This window comes from Xyrauchen texanus, chromosome 9 (genome assembly GCF_025860055.1).
Source record: "Xyrauchen texanus isolate HMW12.3.18 chromosome 9, RBS_HiC_50CHRs, whole genome shotgun sequence".
Lineage (NCBI taxonomy): Eukaryota > Metazoa > Chordata > Actinopteri > Cypriniformes > Catostomidae > Xyrauchen > Xyrauchen texanus.
Genome location: NC_068284.1, coordinates 23,987,833 through 24,012,630, shown reverse-complemented (window position 1 = coordinate 24,012,630; position 24,798 = coordinate 23,987,833). Strand labels below are relative to the sequence as shown.

General features: G+C 42.4%; 1 protein-coding gene across 2 annotated transcripts in view; it reads right to left on the bottom strand.

Moving 5' to 3' along the window:
* Positions 1 to 24,798, bottom strand: part of LOC127648939 (fibronectin type III domain-containing protein 3B-like) — a 241,630-nt gene that overhangs the window by 49,860 nt on the left and 166,972 nt on the right. For both annotated transcript variants that reach the window (XM_052133779.1, XM_052133780.1), the window contains exons 7-12: positions 9,070 to 9,128; positions 5,004 to 5,161; positions 4,302 to 4,361; positions 1,947 to 2,085; positions 1,187 to 1,240; positions 493 to 617 (exon numbers count right to left, since the gene is read on the bottom strand). In XM_052133779.1, coding sequence (XP_051989739.1) covers positions 493 to 617; positions 1,187 to 1,240; positions 1,947 to 2,085; positions 4,302 to 4,361; positions 5,004 to 5,161; positions 9,070 to 9,128 — 595 coding nt within the window. The remainder of the gene's footprint in view (positions 1 to 492; positions 618 to 1,186; positions 1,241 to 1,946; positions 2,086 to 4,301; positions 4,362 to 5,003; positions 5,162 to 9,069; positions 9,129 to 24,798) is intronic.

The following is a 24,798-nucleotide window of genomic DNA, read 5'->3' as shown; positions in this document are numbered from 1 at the left end:
GATCATATTACAAAGGTTCCACCCTTCAAACCAGTGTTTATACTGACCTATGTTGTATAAATGGTAAAAGTGTGTTAATCACGATTAATAAAAACAATTTGTAACAATTTGGTAGCACAGAGTGTGCCAAAACTATCTTTCTACATATTCAAAGGTAACTGCTTGCTTATTACCAGTGAAGTACACTGCTCTTCAAAGGCAAAACGCTGTAACTGCTGCATGCCATCACATAAACTGAGACAAATGGCTTCAAAGTTTTATGGTTACACTGTTGCATTTGTTCTGCAATTTTGAAGTTTCAAGGGACAGATCAAAGTCTAAGAGACCAAATTTAGGTCATAACTGAATTTTGACAAAATGTATAGTTACTGCATTTTACTTTTGCATAGCAAAACATACTTGTAGCAAACAGTAAACGTATGCAAATTGTGATTCAGCCAAAGTGTGCATGTCTGCATGTGTACGTCAATTGTCGTGATTCTGTAGTGATACCTCATTCCGATGTCATTGAGTGCCGCCACCCGAAACGTGTAGGCCATGGCTGGACACAGGCGAGTGAGTTTGTAGTGCCTTTGGCTTCCAAAGTAACATTCTCTGAAAACTTTGTTCTTTTTGCCCTAATAGATAAAGCAGATGATTAACACTCACAATATGCCACCAAAAGTGAAAAAGATGCTCCACATATTTTAAATATATTGTTGTATTAATGTAAATCTGTCTGTCTGTCTGTCTGTCTGTCTATATATATATATATATATATATATATATATATATATATATATATATATATATGAAGAATGAAGGAAATATCCAACCATCCAAGTGAAGAATACAGTATACGTGTGCAATCGAACATTTCAGACAACACACTGGCCAAAATCAATAAAAGCACTCAGCTTCTAGAAACCAGTGTAATAATGGCTGGAGTAAGAAATGGAGTGACAAAGTGTGCTTTGGTCTGTGAAAGATGAATAGAGATATCACTCATATTTTTCAGGGGGGAAAAAAAGTCAGTGAATAGGTGCAAATAAAAATAGCACTGATGTTACAGAGACATCTTAAGTATTAAAAAAGGTGTGTAAAATGCATTCAACCAAGAGGCCTCTAATCTAAAAAAAAATAAAAACATCAAAATTACATTTTAAAGCTTTTTTCTGGCTCTCTATAACAAAGAATTTGACATTACCTCGTCCCACTCTAAAAGGTAACTGGTGATTTTTGATCCATTATCGACTGGTGCCTGAGTGGAGAAAAAAATGTAATAATTGTAAATGTAAACTTCACAAAAAGCATGAAAACGCATTTTCCGTCTTATCTCATTTCATGTTGAAAATATGCTATGTAACAGGAAGTTCTCTTTGTGTACTGGACCATGTTAATATTGAATGCTTTAAAATGCAGTGAGAAGAATGGAATGCCTCCTTTATATCTAACATGCTAAATACACTAATAAAGCAACATACAGTGTAGTCGGTTCTCATCTGTAATAAAACTTCACAGTTTCAGCCTTGCATTAAAGTACATTAAAATGCACTTTCAAAGGAATATTACAGTGTGATTAATGTATGATCTAGTTTTAAAGGGATAGATTAAACTAAAAAAGAATATTATGTCATAATTTAATGTTGTTCCAAACCCATTTGTCTTTCTTTTCCTCCGTGGAATAAAAAGGAGATGTTTGGCAGAATGTTTGTTTCAGGCCCACCTTCTGCTTAGGATCTCCTTTTGTGTTCCACAGAAGAAAGCAAGCCATCCAGGTTTGGAACAAAATGAGTGTAAATTATGACAGAATTTTCATATTTGGGTTACCTATCTCTTTAATCTTCACCTTGTAAATCACTGCAAAGAGATTGACACCAAGAATTAAGAGATAGCAGCCAAATGTTTTATTCTGGCTTAGTTTTAACTTACAATTCTATAGTATTTGTGGTGAGCAGCGGTCATACCTTCCACTGCAGTGTGAGCGTGCTCTTCGTGCGATGGGATAGTTTAGGGGGCAGCAGGCAGTCTGGGGAACTGCTGTGGGTAGTGAAGGCCCCCACTTCTGAACACAAGCCTTTCACTGAATTGCACATGGCGTACACTCTGAAGTAGAAAGATACATACAATTAGGAGGCAGAGTTGTGGGGGTTATGACTGATCATTTTCTGCGTCAACCCTACATGCAATGTATTAACATGCGAGATAATTACCAACTAAGCAATCTTCAGGTTTGCATGACTATAGATTGATACTGAACAGGAATTTGAACCAATGACCTTGGCATTGCTATAGTGCCAGTTGAGTAAAAGGACAACTGAACACTACACCTATATGTGCTGTAGAACATTTAAAAACCAATGGCATTAATAGGTAGGTGGTCCTCCCTTTGCTGCTATAACAAATGTCACTTTTTTGGGAAGGTTTTCCAGTAGATGTTGAAACATGGGTATAGCTAAGGGGATTTTTTTCCCATTCAGAGACAAGAGCATAAGTGAGGGCAGACTCTGATGTTGGGCGATGGGGCCTGGAATTCATCCAAAAGGTATTTAATGGGGTTCAGGTCTGAGCTTTGTGGAGTTAACTATTTCTTTATGGACCTTACTTTGTGCACAGAGGAATTGTAATGCTGAATCGAACAGAAAAGGTATGCCCTATTCTTCAGAAAATGTTTTATTTTAAGTACCTGTTAGTAATGGATGTAGCTGACATAGCCAAACCCAATAATAACAAGGGGGCATACACATACTTTTAGACATATAGCAGAAGTAAAAAACATGAGCTCAAATCCATTATCAGCTCTATGTCATCAACCCTATAATTTTCAATACTCTGTTACACTACAGTAAGAAGTTCACTGTATGTGCTAAATTGAGGGTGTACAGCTTTTACAATGTTTTGAGTTAAGAATGTCTAAAGGTGGTCAACTTCACCTGATTGGTTTTTCCTGTGTGAAAAAGGTGAGACAAAAATGAAATTTAACAACAGGTTTCTTCAGATTAATAAAGAGTAGCTAGAATATCATCAACCTTAAGTACAAATGGCGTGTTCAGTGTCAACTTAAACTGCAGAGAATAAGAGACATTATTCCACTATAAAAATGTCAAATTTCAATACACTGCATAGTAAGAATAGTATGTTAGTATGCTTAACTCAGTGCTATCAACTGGTCTGCTGGGGCCAATAGTCTCAGACCTTGAGCCGTGAGACAAAAATTGATCTGCATTCCCACTAATGGGCCAATAGCCCAGCAGTAGCCTAAAACCCACACTTAATACACCGTCATGGTACCAACGTCACACACTCCACCCATTTCACAAGCAAGAGGGCAACTTATGCCGAGGTATCAGACTCTGGAGACTAGCTAGCCTTCGAAATGAACACGGATTTGTACCGTGCCCGCAATTTCTTAATTTTTTTGCAAACCTGTATCACTGTGTTCTGGATACACAACTTGGCAAGTTCAGTGACAATATACTTAATCTTAATTTCAGCAGATGCCGTCCATCTGACATTGCAAATTTTTATTAGCCCCAATATTCAGAAGAGCTCTGATTTTGTCTATTGAAGATTCTCCATTCTCCGTTGATCTGTTGAGGTAAACTGGTATCTAGATATGAAAAATTGTGAAATAAGTATCAAAACTCCCCCTTTGACATTGACCCCGCCTCAATCCCCAGTTGGCCTTCTTTTGACGGGCCAAATGCGCTTGGTCGTTGGAGGAGGCTCGATAAAGCCCCGGCATTCACCCTCATTTGGCCCAATAGTGGAAACATGGCCCTCACCTTAAAGACTCACTTTTAACACTAGCCAAACAGACCCCTAATTTCAGTTAAGCTCTATGAATACTGGATTCTGAAGATGAGCCACTCACAAGAGCTCCTAGTGATGGAACGGACTAAGAATGCCAAGAATCGACGTCCTGACAGATTACATCACACTTGGACTTGAAAGGTTCTTTGAGGATCAGCACATGCATCGTATTTAAGCTTGACCTTTCAAGCATCATGATCCAGAAAACTCTGAGCTTATTAATCAAAAGTAACAGAAAAACCATTAAAGGGACATTTAGGTAGAGCTGTGGTGATTAAATGACTGGGGAAACTGAAGATAATGACTAACATTCCATTAACGTGAACTTCAATGACAAAAAGAATAACTAACTGCAGATAATCAATACATATTGTACATGACAATACTGATCATCAGAACAGCATGAATTCCAGTCAAAATGAGCTTTAGTCATAGTCATTGTTTGAGATGCTCTAAGCACATGCTCTTGCACGTGGGAGAGTTGAAGTAGAAGTTAAAGCTACACTTACCTGACATGGTAATCTGTTGCTGGTCGAAGATCTTTTAAATTGCATTCCAACTCCTCTCCACTAAAACGACACACATATAATAGCAATTGACATTGATGGGTCCCAGCAATAGTTTTAGTATTCACAGTGCAAATTTGACTGTTTATCACAGACAAATGTTTTGCTTTTTATTGCTTTGAAACTCTTTGACCAGGGCTTCAAAAGGGCTGTTGACAGGGTGTGAAGGGTTCGCCGATTGTCATACCTGCCACTGACTAGATATTGAATCATAAATGTCCTGGTGGGAGGACAGCCTGCATCTAATTATTTTTGCTCATTGGATAATGCATTCATGTCTAAAATAATTAATTTACGAGTGGGTGTTTCTTCAACTATGGACGTAAACAAATGTCCCCATCACATCTCAAATTGGTAGTTTATTTTGTGGTGGAAAATACATCTTAAACTGGGCAAGTTCAAAAGGACATGCATAAAAATTACCGAGTACCCCTTTAAATATATTTTGTACATCACTGGAATCCACTTTGCATTTCAATTACTCAGCTGTCCTCATCACCTCTGACCACCAGTACATCCTAACTCTTTTTGTATAATTTCACAAAATTACAGATGATTAAAAAAAAAAAGCATAATAAAACATCACAAGGACTCTTCAGCTAACTATACAGTAAGAGTTAGTTGCAAAGAGGTAGTATTTCTTACCTATAGATGATGCGGTACTGGCCATTCCGGCCCTTGTCTGAGAGAGTGACCTCATAGCTGCAGGTGAAGGGATGTCCGTTACTGTGTCGGTCTCTGTTCTGGAGGCCTGCTGGTGGAGCCCAAGTCAGCCTGGCTGTCCGGGCCTGAATATTAAAAACCTACAATACAGAATAAATATAGAATAAAGACCTGAGGATCCAGATGTCTAGCAATTGCCTCAAGCAATCTGTGTGAATGTGCAGGACAGACAAATTGTAACTAAAACAGCTAAAGCACCCCCCCCAACACACACACACACACACAAAAAGAACAACAAACAAAACAAGCAGAAAGTAATTTTGAAAAGAGTTGGATTTCCATTTCATTATGAGGTTAGCATATAGCCAACACATATTTGAAACTTTTAAAAGCTTGCCGATAAAAAGGAGTGCATATGGGACTGAAGCGTGGTCATTAAACAAGAAAAACACACTGGTAGGTACTGTCGGTGTCTGTCCACCATGCCAAGTATGATTACACAAAATGAAAATCATTTACACACCTTAATGTTGTTCCAAACCCATGTGACTTTCTCCCGTGGTACACAAAAAGGAAAGTTCGGCATAATACTTACATTTAATATTGCTCTTTTTCATACAATGTAAGTGAATGGGCATGGTTGTTGTTGAGCTCAAAAAAATATATTTTTGGGTGAAATATTTCTTTAAGTATTCACCTTGTTACTTGGTAGTAATCAGGAAAAATACGGTGCTCATATTTAGTTAATTAAAATAATGCATTTTTGGAATAGTTCAGAAAGATCAGGAATAAAAAAGTGAGCATTTTAAATGTTTTAAAAACCATGACAACAAATCCCTTTTAACTGGATCTTTAGACATCTTTCCATTTACGTCAATGACAGGGGGCTAATAATACATATTCTGTTTTGTAAACAATTGGCAAACAAAAGAACACTCAATGTGCTGTCAACAATAGCTCGGCCTAAAAAACGAACTACACAGAAAGAGGCAAATAGAAAATAAATCTTAAGATAACAGACAATTCAGTGTCTGTTATCAGCAGTGACTATAAATGAGGATATAATGCTGGTATGAATGAGCTGCAAAAGTCTCAAGCCAACTTTAGTTGGGCAGAAGCCAATTCATTCTCAAATGCAATCTGTCCTGAGGCGAGAGTGACTGCGAGAGAAAGTGTGTTTGTGTATAAGCTATGGTTGTAACCTCTCAGAGCCGCAAAACAAACATAACCTTTGGTTCAAATGGCACTTCTAAAATTAGAGCAATACATTTTCAACAAACTGGCTGCCATCAGAAAAAAATGTCAGCATGCTTAGAAGCATAAACCAAATTGCAACTAAAAGAAGTGCGCTTTTCATTTCACTTAAGTATTAGAAGTTTCAGATAGCATTAATAAGCAATAACACATCATTAAATGTCAGCTATCTATAAAGTCATTTCGGGTTAGTGAATCATTTTAATTTCATTCTCCTGTCCTTAACCATTTTCAATGAGTGAATAATATCCTTCTAACATAGTATTTCACTGGTCATCTCTGTCCTCTCCTTTCTTAGAATGCAATCTTGTGATCTCTCGGTGGAAATAAACCTAAAGATGGTACACTTTTAACATGGGCTTAACACATGTGGTAAATCTGACCAAGACTTGGTGCATTTAATCTTTTCATACAATATAAAGCTCTCTAGGAGCATGGGGATTCAGGACAATGGGGCTGAGGCTTTGGAGGACAGCTTAGATGCAATGGATTGAGGGTCATATGAGGACATTAAAAGACTACCTCTACTCCAGCATCCAAAGCTGAAGAGAGAGCACTGTCTGAAGAAAGTGCCTCAGCTCTAGATGATGTTTTGTTTCAGGTTTATTTATGTACTATTAAGTCTGTTGCTTTGACCTCTCGCATCAAATCATGAAGGCTTTTAAAAAGCTTGTCCTAAAACAGCTCAGATTCATGGTCTCTATCCATAGGGCAATATATAAAAATAGAATTATGATTGGGCCACACATTAAGAAATCATTATGACCGTATGAAGGGGAAAATGCATTTTAATATTTTTTGAGAATATTGTACATTCAAATCATTATTATTTTCAGAGTACATACATTCTATATTTATTATGTCTTCAAGTTGGCTTCATTCTCATAACTAATATTAGTACCTTAGAGACTATACATTCAAATATAATTCTGACTTAATAACAAGACTACTTCAGTCTTGTAGGTCCAATTTAAATAATAATTATTGGGTGTTATGCATTACAAAATCATTATGATGTCATCTGAGGCTATACATTCTAATGTTATTATGATATATATTCCAATGCCATTATGACATAATTGGTGTTTTCATATTGTATTAGAGTTATGATTTTACAGGGGGCAAAACATTCCCAAATCATTATGAGCTACATTATATTCAAATATCAATATCATCAATGAATTTATCAACTATGACTAAATGGCATGCATTTTATTATAATTATGATTTATTAAGGGAATTCCATGACGACTGGAATTCCAGAGACATTTAGAAACCAACATTTTAAATTTTCTTAGTTTATGACATGTTTGTAATTATGTATATTGTGCATTTGCAGTTCATGGTAATATAAATACATTTCAATGTTTGATTTTAAGGACATTCTTGTTTACTTTTTGCATGCTTAACAATTTTGGTACACTTTTGGTTCACCATTTGATGTCCAAAGCAAAACCTGGGTCCTGAAGCAAAATTAGTAGAGACTGGTCTAAGTAATCCTCCTCAAAGCTGCCATTAGACAGTACACTGTTTCTGATGTGGCCACCTGTATGTATTCACACCCTGATAAAGAAATTCAACTTTGCAAAAGGACAGCTCTTATTAACGGATTTGGTAGCATTCCCCATTAATGCTCTCTCATTTTGCTCTTTATGTAATGCCAATGCAATCTGCTTTGTCTTGCTGTCAAATGTAATTGCACTACGTGTTTCTAAAGTGGTTGTTTTTAGTGCACTTTACAAAAAAGTTTAATGCTATTGCTTTTGTTCACATGAATTACCCCTCATGTATACTTAAAGTATGTCAGTCTTGCTAAAGCAGAGTATCTACATATTCTAATAATGACAAAGCTTTTGCTTCTTTTTTTATTTCAAATTACACTACCAGCATAACAATTTGAGTGCAAAGTACTATATTAACAATTAGTTTTAACTTCAGAATTCAGAATGAATGTTACTATTTCTTAGTTTTTGGTGTGTCCCCTTTTGCTTTATTAATGGCATGCACTTGAGCTAATAAGTGCCAAAAAGCTTCAATAAAATCTGACCTTTTGTGTTCACATGGTCACTGTCACCTGTGACCTGGAAATAGGGCAGAATCTTAAACATTTCTTGTTAATTTTATGTGATAAACAATTTCGTTTACATTTTTCAATATCCATTTCAAAATAGATTTGGAATCCCAGATTTTCATTGTGAACCTCACTGTATTTATTAAGCATCTAATTCAGTTCGGTTAAAAAATATTTGAGCTTTGTTACACTTAATCTAGTTGATTTTAAAATAATGAGAGATTAATTTTACACTGGAGGAAAAGTAAAATAAATTAAACAGATGCTCAATAAAGGAGTAACTGAGCGAATTTTATGCATTGATTATCACTTACTATAGTGATAATGTGTCAGATAACAAAACAACAGGACAAGCGCTGAATAAGCAGATGGGAAAAACCAGAGATAGTGAAAAACCAGAGATAAAGATTACCATTGATTAGATGGCAATGCTTGCCCAATCCTCAAGTGCCTGACAGTAGAACATAATATAAGAAAATACTGCCACTATGTGGATGGAAAAGGAACTGGAAAATGTATACAAATCTACATGAAAAGACCATTCTTTACTGAATATGACTCAATATAATTATTCCTGTTGTCTTTTTCAGCACAAGCCCTGTATTTTGCATTCTGAGCTTTCTGCAGGTCCTGCCAATTTGATATGATGATGAACAACATGTTTATCTGATAACGTTAAAGCCATTAACATTTGTTGGGTTTTAAAGCATATTCCAGACCCACCTGTGGTTTTTCCATTCCTGACAGAATATCTTGAACTCTCTTCGCTTCTGAATCATGATCTACAGGCGAGAGAGAGAGAGAGAGAGAGAGAGAGAGAGAGAGAGAGAGAGAGAGAGAGAGAGAGAGAAACAAGTGGGTATTATTCCATTATAAAGCAACAGGGGTCAGGTTTACCTCAAAAACCCAGCAGCAGATAAAAGCAAAAAGCATTAAGAGCTAGTAACTTTCACAGGTCACAGATTCCTCTGAAAAGAAACACAGCTAATGGGTATACAGCAAATTTGAATAAGAAATTAAGGAATAACAGTGGACGCCTTTTGCCTTGAGTGAATCATTTTTTGGACAACATGGCATTGGAAAAGATTTCGTAACCACAGAGGAGCCCGCAGACCCAATTGAAGGCCACTGGCACATGAGGAGACACACGTGCTGTAGGGAGCTTGCGTTGTAATGTCTTAATAGTGAATCACATCCATAACTTGTACACTACTCCCACACCAAATTGAAATTTCGCACACGGAAAAAATGCTCAATTACCTCATGTTCCCATGCACATATTAGCTCACTTAAACTACCAGATCATCAGCAACAGACAGTCTGATAGAATGCATTTCAATTTTTACTGTCCTGTGTGGTTTCTCGACACACACACACACACACACACACACACACACACACACACACACACACACACACACACACACACACACACACACACACACACAATCTCATGGCCCAACAACCCCTGATATATAACTTCCACAATAGACACTACTGACATTTGCCTCCCCTTTCTAAATGTCTTTTTCCAAAAGGTCTGTGTAAGTGCAGAAAAATTAATAAATAAAGAGAAGTATATGTGTGCAAACAGGTAGTTGACATGAAAAGTCATGAGGTGGCTCTTATCATATGTTTTCCCATGTTAGATATAATAGTATCTATCCTTCTTCCTCTGTATTATCTACCTATCTCCATTATCTCTGTATTATAACCAGACGGTGTCCGAAAACTGAATCATTATTGTTGACGTTTAAATCAGTCAGATTTAGAGAAAACCACAGAACAGAAATTGCCCTTCTTAGGGTGACAAATGACTTATTGGCAGAGGATGCTGGAGAATGCTCCATTTTAGCGTTGTATGAATTAATGGCAGCATTAGATACAGTTGATTATTCAGTTTCAATCAAAGCATTGAAGAAATGGGTGGGAATACCTTTGGTGGCTTTAGTCTGGTTTGTTTCCTATTTGATGAATACAGTTGTATTTGTCAGTGAATCCCAATAATCTGACTAATTTAAATGTTCTTCAAGCGTGTGCAGGAGATTTAAAAAATCAGAATGCATCCAGTTTTCTTCAGTTACTGATAGGTTGTTCTAATCAGTCATCATAACGAATCAGCACTTATTAAATATATATATATTTTTAATTAGATGCCTGCATTACACTCAAAAAAGTTGGGACAGATGCATGTATCCCACTGTGTTAAATCACCTTTACATTTAATTACACTTTGTAATCGTTTGGGACCTGAGGATACTAATTGTTGCAGTTTTGCAAGTGGAATTTTTGCCCATTCTTGCTTGATACAAGACTCCAACTGTACAACAGTCCATGGTCATCGTTGTCTGATTCTCCTCTTCATGATGCACCATACATTTTCAATAGGAGACAGATCTGGACTGCAGGCAGGCCAGTCAAGCACACACACACACACACACACACACACACACACACACACACACACACACACACACACACACACACACACACACAGTCTACGCTATTGTAGCACGTGCAGAATGAGGCCTGGCATTGTCTTGCGGAAATAACCATGGACTTCCTGGGAAAAGACATCATCTTGATGGCAGCATATGTCTCTCTAAAATCCCAATATATGCCTCCACGTCTATGGTACCTTCACGCATATGCAAGTCACCCATGCCATGGGCACTGATGCACTCTGATACCCTGTCAGGTGTTGGCTTTTGCACTTTTCGCTGACACAAGTCTGGATGGTGACTTTCGTATTTGGCACGGAGAACTCAACGCCCATTTTTCTCAAAAACAAGCTGAAACGTGGATTCACATTTCCACTGTCCTTCGGACAGAGAACTCGGCAGTGTTTCTGCACAGAATTGATGTACAATATGGCTTTCTCCTTGCGTAATAGAGTTTCAAGTTGCATTCCTTGATGCAGCGGCGGACTGTGTTAAGTGACAATGGTTTTCCAAAGTACTCCCGAGCCCATGCAGCTATACTTAATACAGTAGCATGAAGGTTTCTCATGCAATGCCGTCTGATGGCTCGAAGGTCATGCACAATCAACAATGGTTTCCAACATTGCCCTACATGGACTGAGATTTCCCCGGATTCCCTGAATCTTTTCACAATATTATTATGTAAGGTAGATGATGAAAAACCTAAATTCTTTGCAATCTTGCTGTGAGTTTTTTTTTTTTTTTAACTGTTTGACAATTCTCTCACGAACTTTGGCACAAAGTGATGAGCCAAGACCCATCTCTGCTTGCAAAGACTGAGCCTTTGGTGGATGCTCTTTTTATACCCAATCATGATACTCTCACCTGTTGCCAATACACCTGCTTAATGTGGAATGCTTCAAAACGGTTTAACATTTCACTCTTATTTTGCCCCTGTCCCAACTTTTTCACAAAATACAATTAAGTTGGTCAGTGAAAAAATTGGAAATCTTTTCGTTGTACTTTTGTCAGTTAAATAAAGTTAGCAAATCACAGATTCTTCTTTTTATTGCATTTGACAAAATGTCCCAAGTTTTCTGGAAATGGGGTTTGTATTTTTGTAATCCCATTTAGTGATGCTATTGGGACAGAAAAAAGACACTGCAACTTTAATAAACAATACACTATTAACACTGCTAAATAAAATAAAAAATCCAGTCCTCATGATATGACCCCTTTACATAAAATATTATCTATTTATAATAATGTATTTGTCACGCAGTAAGACTATTTAACTGCTGACACAATAAACGTGACTAAAAATATGAAAAACTTGGTGGAAATGGTTACCAGTTAGAGCACCTAAAACACACACTTTCCCTTCATAAACATTTTTTTTTACCAGAATCATCGGAGTTCATTACCTGAGTTCATGAAGTTCCTGTTATTAGTCAACTACCCAAATACACTCAATGTGTGATTGATGTTTGTGTTTATTTCTTGAGAAGAGAGCACAATGGGAATTCACAATGCCCCTGGGTCCTTATGAGTCAGCAACAGTGATGTCATACACAATCACCTGAAAATGACCCCAGGAGGTAGGCACACAAAGAACACAGGGTTCTCCAAGAGCCGGAAAGGCTTACTAATGAAGTGTGTCGGAGTGTGTTTGTGTGTGTGAGTGACAAATGAAATTATTACTGAGATGTGATCATGCAGATCCTGCACATGTGGAAGAATATGAGGTCGCCTAACACCAGCCATTAGCAGAGTGGCAGTATTTTTTAAACACGCACAAACACAAAGAAGAGATCCATGCTTTTAGAACCAGATGAGTACAGACAGGGTCCAAAGTAAAAGGACTTGTCATGTCACGACATTTAGTCATGCGATGTACAAGAAACAATATTTTTGTTGAAACAGGTTTGATGTGACTTATGTTTCCTTACATTTGATTTGGGGTCTGTATACATGAGTTGATCAATGAATTGATTTGATTTGAAAGTGAATAATGACTTAAATTTCGGTCTGATCATCATATAAAGTGATTGTATGACTTTAGAAGACTTGGCATATGACACACGATGTGCATGGACTACTTTTATGACACTTTTAGGTGCTTTTTTACTTTAAAATTGGTCAGTATAAACTTTGATTCCATGGAAATCAGTGACCATGACATCCTTTAAATATCTCCTTTTATGGGTGAAATATTCCTTTAAGATTGAACAAACCTGTCAAGCCAGTGATGAGTGAATTGAGAATATCAGTGTGGCAGGGCGGAGGGTGGGGCCGGGTCGTGATTATACACACCCGGACCCTTATCAGGCTAATCAAGCCTCCAAGAGGGATAAAGGCCAACTGCGGAGAATTTTGAGGGGGAGAGAGATAGTTTACGGACACGTACCCGGCCCTGCCCTCCACCCTGCCACAATCAGACATAAATAATTCTTTCTGCCCATGAAACTGTATTTTGCATTATTTTTATTCTCTGATTTAGACACTGTGACTTTGTTTCACTTTGATGCCTTAATATGAGGACCATTCCACATGGAATTCTAGGGGAAAATAACTTCAGGCATTCTAGATAAACATTTAATGTTAAATTAAAATCTTTAGTAGATGATTTGATTTGAATCACTCACATCGTTACATCAGTGAAAGTCAGACAATCGTTTTTCAAGTTTGATTTAAACCATGTACTGACGAGTGAATATATTTTTACTGCTGAAAAGACCAGCAGACAACAAGAATTTTCATGCTGGTCTAAAACTTGTTTATCCTGGTGTTTGATGCTGATCTAGCAGGTGATTCAGGATAGCATCATTGTTCACCAGCAAAAAATGCTGTTTATATACTTGCCAAAGCCAATTTTTTCTCACATTTAATACTTGGTGAGTGTTAATTTTGGACCCTGAATGCAGGGAAAGAAAAGGAAATCCTCCCCGCAGGTGTAGGGCTGCCTGTTCACCACCTCCATACACGAGCTAGCCATCATGTCCACTTCCTGCGTCTTCATCCTTTCTCCTTCCTCCTTATTCCTCTCCTGCCCTCAGGGGAAACCTCACTGTTCTGCTGCTGCCAAGAACAACACTCAACTTTCCGAAGCATTACGTCTGTTTCTCATGCATGCTGTCTCCACAGGGATCTGTATGGCAGACACTAGATGCTCACTCTCTGTCTCGCCCTCCTGCCATGATCTGAATAACTGCTGCTTCACAATATATACATAATAATATATAGAGGAAGAAAACAAAATATAAAAGAAGGAACCAATATCACCCATCATCATTTACTCACCCTCATGTTGAGTATGATTTTTTGTCTTCAATGGAACACAAAAGGAGAAACTTTTAAGAATATACTGGTTGCTCTTTCCCATGCTTTTAAAATGAATGGTGACTGGAATTTTCAAGCTTAAGAAATGACACAAAAGCACAATACAACTATCATAAAAGTGGTCCATATAACTGCACTATATTCCTCATTGTAAGTCATCTAAATGTCATACATTTGCTTTAGTTCTGATAGATAAATGAATACAGGGTTGCTGCAGAGTGTTAAAATAAAATAAAATACTTTGACCTGAACAAACAACATTAATACCAAATGTCCATACCATAACAAACACACAATCTCAAAATAAATGAAAGACTGGAAGAGAGCATGCCAAGAAACGTTTGGTTACGTATGTAACCTCCGTTCCCCGAGGGAGGGAACGACACGTTGTGTCGGAGAAGCAACACTAGGGGTCTCTCTTGAGCGCCGATATTCAACTCTGATCTATTGAAAAGGGCCAATGGGAGTTGGCAGTCAGTATTTGCATACCCGGCCCCCGGACATACGGGTATTTAAGCGGGGCAAATACAGGAGTTCATTCAGGATTTTTCTGAGGAGCCGGAAATGGTCCGGCCACAACAGTGGCTCGGTTCAGCGACATGGCGGAGGAAAGACACAACGTGTCGTTCCCTCCCTCGGGGAACGGAGGTTACATACGTAACCAAACGTTCCCCTTCTGTTGCTCTCTCCACGTTGTGTCGGAGAAGCGACACAAGGGGACCCATTCCAATCTTGCCATGCGCTGAACCGTTTACATGAACCGCCGATACAGAGGCAGGCAGGGATTTCATCCAGTGCCGCGCATCGCCTGTACCTGGCTGCACGCACTCTTCCCCAATGCCCCATAAGAACATCGGGATCCTTCTAGTTACCCTGGGAGGGGAACAAGGCGATGTTTGCCAACATGGGAACGGGCCAGCCTGGCTGGGCCTCTTTTCTCTCTATGTTTCTCGCATAGAGCAATCACGGCCGGGCCCTTACACGCATATAGGGAAGGGGTCTTACCCAGACCCTCGCGGAGACCACACCTGCCCTTTTTCTTGGGGAGGAAAAGTGGTAGACACGCCACACAGCCGCCTTAGGGCTCGTGTGGAAAGTATGGCGCGGTGGTAGATCCAGCCTCGAAGGGGGAGTTGCTACAGCACGGCAACCGGGCAGCTGTAACTGCCTAAGGGAGACACGGGGGTCCGCTCGTAAGGGGACAGAACCGTGGAATTACGCACAGGGGGAGTCCGAACAGGAGGCCTTCTTATTTTACCTGTGGAGCCCCTATACCAGTACAGGGTGGCCACCAGGGTACCCGCAGTGGCTTGGGTCGGCGAGTTCCTCTGCTGAACCGCGGACCCGGAGGGCTGGGGAGGAATCGACCAGGGTCCCGACTCGGAGTGGGGCGCCCTGGGAAGATTCCCTTTCTGCCGTCCCCCAAAGCAGACAAAGAGCTGCTCAGAGCGTCTGGTGCTCTGTGTGCGGTCCAGGTAAATGCGCAGGGCGCGCACTGGACACAGCAACGAAAGGGCTGGGTCTGCCTCCTCTCGGGGCAGCGCTTGCAGGTTCACTACCTGATCTCGGAATGGTGTGGTAGTGACCTTGGGCACATAGCCCGGTCGCGGTCTTAGGATCACAGACGTATCTGCCGGACCGAACTCCAGGCAAGTGTTGCTGACAGAGAACGCTTGCAGGTCCCCGACCCTCTTGATGGAGGTGAGGGCCGTCTTAAGAGAGAGGGCCCTGAGTCCAATTGATTCAAGCGGCTCGAAGGGAGGTCTCTGGAGTCCCCAAGACTAACGAGAGATCCCAGGAGGGAACTAGGCCTGGCTGGGAGGGATTCAACCTCCGGGCGCCACTCAGGAACCTGAGGATCAGGTCGTGCTTGCCCAAAGACTTGCCGTCTACAGGATCGTGGTGGGCGGCAATGGCGGCAACATAAACCTTGAGGGTGGACAGGGACAGCCTCCTGTCCAGCCTCTCCTGTAGGAACAGGAGCACTGACTTGATAGCGCATCTCTGCGGGTCTTCAGTTCGGAAGAACACCAATCTGCGAACAAGCGCCACTTTAGGGCGTGAAGGTGCCTGGTAGAAGGGGCTCTGGCTTGGTTGATTGTATTCACAACGGTCGCCGGTAAGCCGGCTAGCTCTTCCGCATCCCGTCCAGGGACCAGACGTGGAGGTTCCAGAGGTCTGGGCGCGGGTGCCAGAGCGTGCCCCGTCCCTGAGAGAGGAGGTCCTTTCTCAGGGGAATTCGCCAGGGAGGAGCTGTCGCGAGAAGCCTGAGTTCCAAGAACCAAGTCCGAGTGGGCCAGTAGGGGGCCACTAATGTGACTTGCTCCTCGTCCTCCCTGACCTTGCACAGCACCGGTGCAAGAAGGCTCACTGGGGGAAATGCGTACTTGCGCAGCCCCGAGGGCCAGCTGTGTGCCAGCACGTCTGTCCCGAGGGGAGCCTCTGTTAGGGCGTACCAGAGCGGGCAGTGGGAGGTTTCTTGGGAGGCAAACAGGTCTACCTGGGCCTTGCCAAACCGTTCCCAAATCAGCTGGACCGACTGGGGGTGAAGCCCCCACTCCCCGCCGGGCAGGCGTTGTCGTGATAGCGCGTCCGCTACGACGTTGAGCTTGCCGGGGATGTGAGTGGAGCGCAGCGACTTGAGGAGGAGACGGCGGGCGAGTTGTGACATGTGGTGGGCGCGTACGCCGCCTTGGCCATTTATGTACGCCCCCACTGTGGTGCTGTCCGATCTCACGAGGACATGTTTGTCCCGAACTAACGGGAGGAACTTCCTGAGAGAAAGAAGGACGGTCAACAACTCCAGGCAATTGATGTGCCAACGCAGTGGGGCCCCTTTCCAACGGCCCGCTGCTGCGTGCCCGCTGCACACGGCACCCCACCCGGACCGGGAGGCGTCGGTTGTGACCAGGACGCGTCGGGACACCTGCTGCAGGGGCACTCCTGCCCGTAGAAAGCAGAGGTCTGTCCAGGGTCGGAGTGTTTTGAGGCAGGCGGGGGTGATCCTTGCCCGATGCGTGCCGTGGTGCCATGCTTGTCTCGGGATTCGAGTCTGGAGCCAGTGCTGGAGTGGTCTCACATGCATCAACCCCAGCGGCGCGACCACCACGGAGGATGCCATATGCCCCAGGAGCCTCTGGAAAAGTTTTAGAGGGACCACTGTGCCTGGCTTGAGGGAAGCGAGGCAGTCCAGCACCGACTGAGCACGCTCGCTCGTGAGACGTGCTGTCATTGAGACTGAGTCTAACTCCAACCCGAGAAAAGAGATGCTCTGAACCGGAGTGAGCTTGCTCTTTTCCCAGTTGACCTGAAGCCCCAAACGGCTGAGGTGCCGGAGCACCTGGTCTCTGTGTGTGCACAGTAACTCTCGAGAGTGTGCTAGGATGAGCCAGTCGTCGAGGTAGTTGAGAAATGCGGATGCCGGCTACTCGTAGCGGGGCAAGGGCCGCCTCTGCGACTTTCGTAAAGACGCGAGGGGACAGAGACAGGCCGAAGGGGAGGACTTTGTACTGGAACGCCTGGCCGTCGAACGCGAACCGTAAGAAGGGTCGGTGTCGTGGCAGAATTGAGACGTTGAAGTATGCGTCCTTCAGGTCTACCGCTGCGAACCAATCTAGATGCTGAACGCCAGCCAGAATATTTCTCTGCGTGAGCATTTTGAACGGGAGTTTTAACAAGGCCCGTTTGAAAACTCGCAAGTCCAGGATTGGTCTTAAGCCGCCGCCTTTCTTGGGTACAATGAAGTAAGGGCTGTAGAAACCCTTCCTCATTTCGGTTGGAGGGACGGGCTCTACCGCGCCCTTGGCTAAGAGGGTCGTGATTTCACGGACGCTCCTGAAGGGGCGGAGCCGGGCCAACTGAATTGGCGTAACCGAAGTCGAATGGTCCGATGCAGCCAGCGTGATGCGTTGGGAAGCTGAAAGCCACGCTTCCCAGCTCTACGCTTAGGGGCACCAAAGGGACGAGTATTTTGGACGTACCGGCGGGCCTCGCGAGCGGTGCGGAACAGGTAATGCAGCATCGGGCGGCTTTGTTGCGTGCCTGAGGCTGAGGTGCTGAGAATAGACTCAAAGCACTTACCTTGCTCTGCGCACCCAGCAGGGGCGGGTTCGTGACTGAGGAGGAGGTCTGATGCTGGCGCCCTCTGGACTCGCCTGAACCGGCCGGCCGGGGACAGTCGTGGGCAGGCAGAAGGCAGGATCGGCGCGTCCGGTGTACCGGACTGTCGTAATCTGAAAGCAGATTGCCGTGAGAACGGCATTTGCGGGCCAGGTGACCCAGAGGCAAAGGAAATAGCTCTATTATTGAGAATGTGGAAAATGTAAAACAAAGGATTCTCCTCCCGGCCCTCCACCGGGAACGGAGAGGTCTTACCACCTCCGAGCTAACGCCTCGGTCTCTGGGTCGGTCGCCTTAGGAGCACCTGGGAGCCTTCCGGGTCCTCGAGGGGGTCCGTGAGACGAGGGGCATCCTCTTTCTGCGGGGAGCTCAACGCGGTGATGAGAGCTAGGCCCGCCTCGCTCGCTGAGGCGAGCACCACTTCCTTTCTTCCTTGAAAGCCGCAGGAGGACGCCCTCAGCGAGCAGACAGGACATGGCCCCTGGCGGCAGGTTTGGCGGCGGGCAGGACGTGTGACCTGGCCTCCGTCTGTTTCTTCACCACTGAGGACTGCTGGGTGGAGTCGTCAGGTGGTGTCGCCGAATGGAGCTGGGAGACTGGAGAGTTTTGAGAAAGCGTGCTTTGTCTACCTCCTGTACTACGACCAGATCCAGTCCAATTGTTATGTTTCTGGACGACGAGGGTGGACATCACCTGTCCGAGTGCAGTTCCTGCAGCACGTCAAGACCAGGACTACCCAAGTGCAAATCTTGAAGTGCCTTGGCCCGGTGGACATGCAGGGAGGGGCCATGGCATGCAGGGGGGGAGCGGTCTGGGACCGTTTTACCACCGAGGGTAGTGAGAGCGGAGGAGCGAGGAAGCTTGGCTCGCTCAGCTCGTCGTGCACGTCCGGGAAGGAACGGGGCGCGGCTGTGGGCGGCGCACCAGCCCATGAATCATCAAGCCCGGGAAGCATAGCGGATCTCCGTGCGCCAGGCTCAGACTGGGCAAGCAGACCCGTAGGTGGCGGCCCAGGCGAAGTTATCCGCATCCGATGCCGCTGTGACGCTCTCGATGCAGCGGTGATGTCGCTCATCCAATGTCCGGGAGCTCCAGGGACTGGGCGGCCGGCCGTTAGGCGGACCGCGCTTATCCCGAGCTCGTGAGGGGAGCAAGCAAGCGTGCAGGGGGGGCGGGGGGTTTCGAGCGGTTTTTACCCGGCAAAACGCAGCCCGCCATTATCCCGGGATCATCTTCATCGCTCGCGGCGCCTGAGTCAATCCCGTAGGAAGGAGGCGAGGGCGGCTGAAGTGGCTTTCTTCCTCACAAGAAAGCAGAGATCGCAACGCTGCTGCAGCTATGTTCTCAGGCTGAAAACATAACCCATTGGAGAGCATGCTCATCCCGAGCCCGGACGGAAAACAGCAAGCGTGCCGGGAGGCGGGGGTTTCAAGGGGTTCACCCGGCGAAACGCAGCCCGCCATTGACCCCAGATCGCTTTCATCGCCGCGGAGCCTGCCTCAAACCCGTGGGAAGGAGGCGAGGCGCTGGGCGACTGAAGCGGCTCTCTCACTACAAGAGAAAGCCTACGACCGCAATGCTGTCATGGCTATGTTTTCGTACTGAAAACATAGACCATTCATAAAAACGCTGCCTGCGTGTTTCGCAACCCAGGTACGCCAGGCAGTTTTTATGACCGCCAGAGGTGGGGAGAAATCACCGCCTCCAAAAACTACATAGGGGCGGAAAGGCATCTTCAGAAAGACGCTGCCCTGAAAAGGACGCTCAACGCCGCTGTGTTTGCTCTTTTAGAGAAATTTACTCTTTTAAGGAAAATAACTCTTAATATACACAGTGTGTATGTGTGTCTGCGCTGTCGAGCGCTCAGGGGCAACAATGCACGCCGTGCAAAGTGAAGGAGAAAGCCGCTGTTGTGCGGCGCCAAGATCCAACAGCATGCAGATCGTCAGAGGAAACAGGAACGCTTTATAGTGGTGTGTAAACTCGCAGCAACTGCAGACAGACCATCGGCTCGAAGAAATTTTCTGAATGAACTTCCGTATTTGCCCCGCTTAAATACCCGTATGTCCGGGGGCGGGGTATGCAAATACTGACTGCCAACTCCCATTGGCCCTTTTCAATAGATCAGAGGTGAATATCGGCGCTCAAGCGAGACCCCTAGTGTCGCTTCTCCGACACAACGTTGAGAGAGCGACAGAAGGGGAACATGAAAGCTGTGAATGCAAATCAGGATTATTCCACCAAATATTGATTTCTGAACTCTTCCTAACATAAAACATTAGTATTATGTTGTATAAAAATGAATATGAACTTGTTTTCTTTGCATTATTCGAGGTCTGAATACACTGCATCTTTTTTGTTATTTTGACCAGTTGACATTTTCTGAAAAAATGCTCTAAATGACAATGTTTTTATTTGGAATTTGGAAGAAATGTTGTCAGTACTTTATAGAATAAAACAAATATTTTCATTTTACTCAAACACATACCTATTAACAGTAAATCCAGAGAAACTGATGATTTTGCAGTGGTCTCTATACACACACACACACACACACACACACACACACACACACACACACACACACACACACACACACACACTATTTATACAAACCCTTTATACACTATATTCATATATTTTAAAATTGCTTTATGTACCAGTATATAAATGCATACGAATCAGAGGTCAGCAGTGAATGGATTTTTGCAGTTAATAATCACATTAGTCCATTCCGAGATTCCTGTCTTTCCATCCCCAAATTTAAGACCTTTTTAAATGATAATAAAGACGTTTGTTATACCATTTAAGCTATTTAAGACTTTTTATGACCTTACATTTTGTAAACTGAATAAAGAAATTTTAAGAAAGTGCATGAACCCTGGACCCCTTTTCAGAAAACACAAAACTAATGCATGACTTCAAACACTATCCACTTTTAAGGTGCTTTTTGTAATTTTTAGCTCAAGTCCTGTAATTGAATGATAAAGAGGGACTGGAACACCCCCCCATAAAAAAAAAAATCTTATTTTGTTCTCTGCATAAGAAAGTCACAAAGGTTTGGAACAACATGAGGGTTAATAAATGGTGACTGAACTCAAAATTGACATTTCTGGTCTGACAGCAAATTAAATAAGTTAATTTCCTTTCTCAGTCTCTAACTGGATATCTGGGGTGGAGAGGAGTGTCTGCATTCAATTACGGGGTAAGGTCAAAGAAGGGAGAGTGGAAAAGGGGTTTGTGGGGAGAGGGAGGTGGTGAATATATGGAATGCGAAAAAGGGATTGAAGTGACAGAAACGGAGGAAAGAGAAAGTGATAAGAGAGGAAGAGAAAAACAGAGAGAGGCCACATTACCAGCTGGTTTGTGGACAGAATAGTATCTGAATAAACCCCTAATGCTGAATATTATAAAAGGATATTCACATTGACTTTAATAACCTAGTGTCATGATGTTATGATGAGGGTCAAAAGGTATAGAGGTCATGGCCATGGTAAAGAGTCATTAGAGAGCTCACACTTGACCCTGCAAACACACTATATACCCACATGAAAATCCCTCCCTAGGCTTCAGGAAACATAAAAAAGTGGTCTGGAGCTGCAGTGTGAGTGGAGTGGTTGGTTGTTTAGGTGTGTTTTGGTCTATGTGAATGAGAGCGTGCGTGTTTATACAAAGAGGTGCTAGGTAAACACCCAAAACTGAATTTGCAGACTATTGGAAAAAAGCTCTCCAAGAACACCCACTGAGTTGCAGACGCCAAATGGTCAGGCCAGTGTCTGTGCGTGAGTACTACAGGCATTTACAGTGATAGTTCAACTGAAAATCAAAATTCTGTCATTTATTTAGAGGATCCAAGCTGTTGGGTTAAAAGGATAGTTCACCTTAAAGTGAATATTTTAGCATCATTTACTCAATTTCATTTTGTTCCAAACCCGTATGACTTTATTCCATGGAACACAAAAGGTGATGGCAGGTCACAATAACCATTCCCTTCCATTGCATTATTTCCTCCAATATAATGTATGTGAATGTGGCTAATGCATCTCCGTTTGTGTTCCACAGAAGAAAGACACTCATACAGGTTTGGAACAACATGAGGTTGAGTAAATTATATTCACTTTTAGGTGAGCTATTCCTTTAACAACAGCTCATATCCTTTAAGCTAGCACCCTGAATAGGGGCTACAGTCTGTCGCTATCAGCAGTGATCAGTCAGACATAAACATGTTGCACAGTCCAAAATTCCATTAGTTGGGCTGATTTGTTTGTTTGCTTTGAGATTAAATCCTCCTGGAAGTGTGCATGCATATCACCCTGAAAATAAAGTGCTTTTGTGGACTTAATCATCTTTATGCAAACATATGTGGGTACTTTGATCATTTCTGCCCCATGTGGGGTGAGAGGGAATGACACATTCTTGATTAGTGACGGTCCTTAAACACACCACCTAAGGGACCAGAGAGGTGTTATGAGTCCGTAGAAAAATGTGAAAAATGACCGGGCAAAGGCTTAGTCAAGAAGAAAATCACATAAAAAAAAACAAAGTGAGGTTATGGCTCTTGAACAGGACATGGTCAGGATGACTAGATGACCAGGAAATTACATAACGTTAGGGTTTTTCTGTTTTTACACAAGAAGCACTTTTCAAAACACACCACAATGAAATAAAAGTTGAAACAGATATTGATTTTAAAGGCAGAGCAGAAAAAATTATTATCCAAGGTGGCAAAATTATCTGTGCAGAAAATATGTCACTAATAATTGGGAGGTGAGAGAGGGGGTGTGGGAAGAAGGGAGAAAAAGAAAGAAAGAGTGCGCATAGCACACATTCTAACCTCTCAACAGCTGGCTGTCTAATCCTTCTCACACAAACCTGTGTCTGAACACAAACCACTGCCACAGCCAGCTCTCATTCACACAGCCCTTTATAAACAACTGCTCACCCCTCTTTCTGTGTATTGTGTATACAGTACAAATTTATTTTGTATATTTATGTGTATTGTAGCACCATAAAGTGTTGATCAAGTATGGAGACTAATGTACCACAATGTCCCACATGATTAATAATGGAATAAATAATCATATTATCTATCTATTAGGGATGTCATGAATAATAATTTTTGACATGAGATTTTATCGATATATTTTTGAGGTACAGATATATTAAAATTAGCCAACATTTAAATTAGAAGCCTTATTTTGCATGCTTTCCAATTCACTCAGCTGGGTCTGTTGAACAGTTTGGCGTAATAGCATTGGGAGACCACAAGAGGGAGATGTAACTGAAATGTAATGAAATGAAATGTAACTGAGATGTAACTTTTCTAATAGATTTCAATTACCCACTTTCGATAAACATTTCAATGTAGTAATCCAGAAATCACTTTATTTTCTGTATAGTCACACAGTACACACAGTCACAGTACAGATGCAATGAAAACTCAAACTGCGTCTCCCACTGAATTTAGCTCTGCTCACCCCTCGCACACACAAAATATGTGAAACACGCAATAATTTTTGGATACTTTGTTAGTTTTGTTATTTCTGTTAAGGGAACTGGAATATTAGCATAATCCACTGAGTAGCAGGCTAGCAGCTACATGTTTGTTTACTCATGGCAAGTGCCGACTCTTCGCGGTTCTCATTGCTTTGTGCATCATAAGTATTTGACCAATCACAGGTTGCAGCACCTTCCACAGTCCCTATTCTCCCAAAAAGTACATAACCCAGAGTACAAGCTAAAAAAGTCCCTCTTAATGGCTGAGGAGACCTACAGTTCCTCATATGTAAAAACTAAAAAAATATTAGTTCTGAGTAAAAGTATCTAATATGGGTTCCTGCAATGGGAAAGGGACTATTGTGTACTGAATTAACACCCGAATACTGAATGATACAACAGAATCACAACTATTTGCAGGCCTGTCTTCACATGCATATTTACCAAGTATCACCACACTATTAACCCTGGCACAGACAAACATTCTATGACGAATTCCACTGAAACAGACACATTTGTGCATTGTGTTACTGTAAGAGCTGTATGAAAAAAAATGGTAATAGCATTTAGAGCTGTCTATGGCAACTTCTTGAAATGTAGCCTAACCAGGTCCTTAACAATCTTCCCCTGGCATCAAGATAGGTGAGAGTTCTAGTATGCCAACTGTAAATGATTGAATAAGCACCAGTGAAACATTGAAAGGTCATATTTAATTAGTTGAAGAGTTGGCATCCGGTTACAAGCTTTTATCTGCCCTCAACCTTCTCATGATTTGGTTCCCCAAGTTGCGTAACACATTATTGCTCCATCACAAGTTACTCTCAAAGTGACCTCCCGAGGAGGTCTGAGCACAATCTTTTTCAGTGACTCAAATAGCTGTGTCTGAAAACTAAGGCCTTAACAGATAGCATTTCTGCATGAAGGTATTTCTAAGATATAACCAATAAAATGTTTAGAGACTACAATGCTTATTTCTCATAGGTTGGATATTAGCAGCTTTCAATCACTCCATCAGACTATTATTTCAACCAACCGTCGAATGGCACACTCAGGATTTTGTAAAATCATAGGCAGTAAA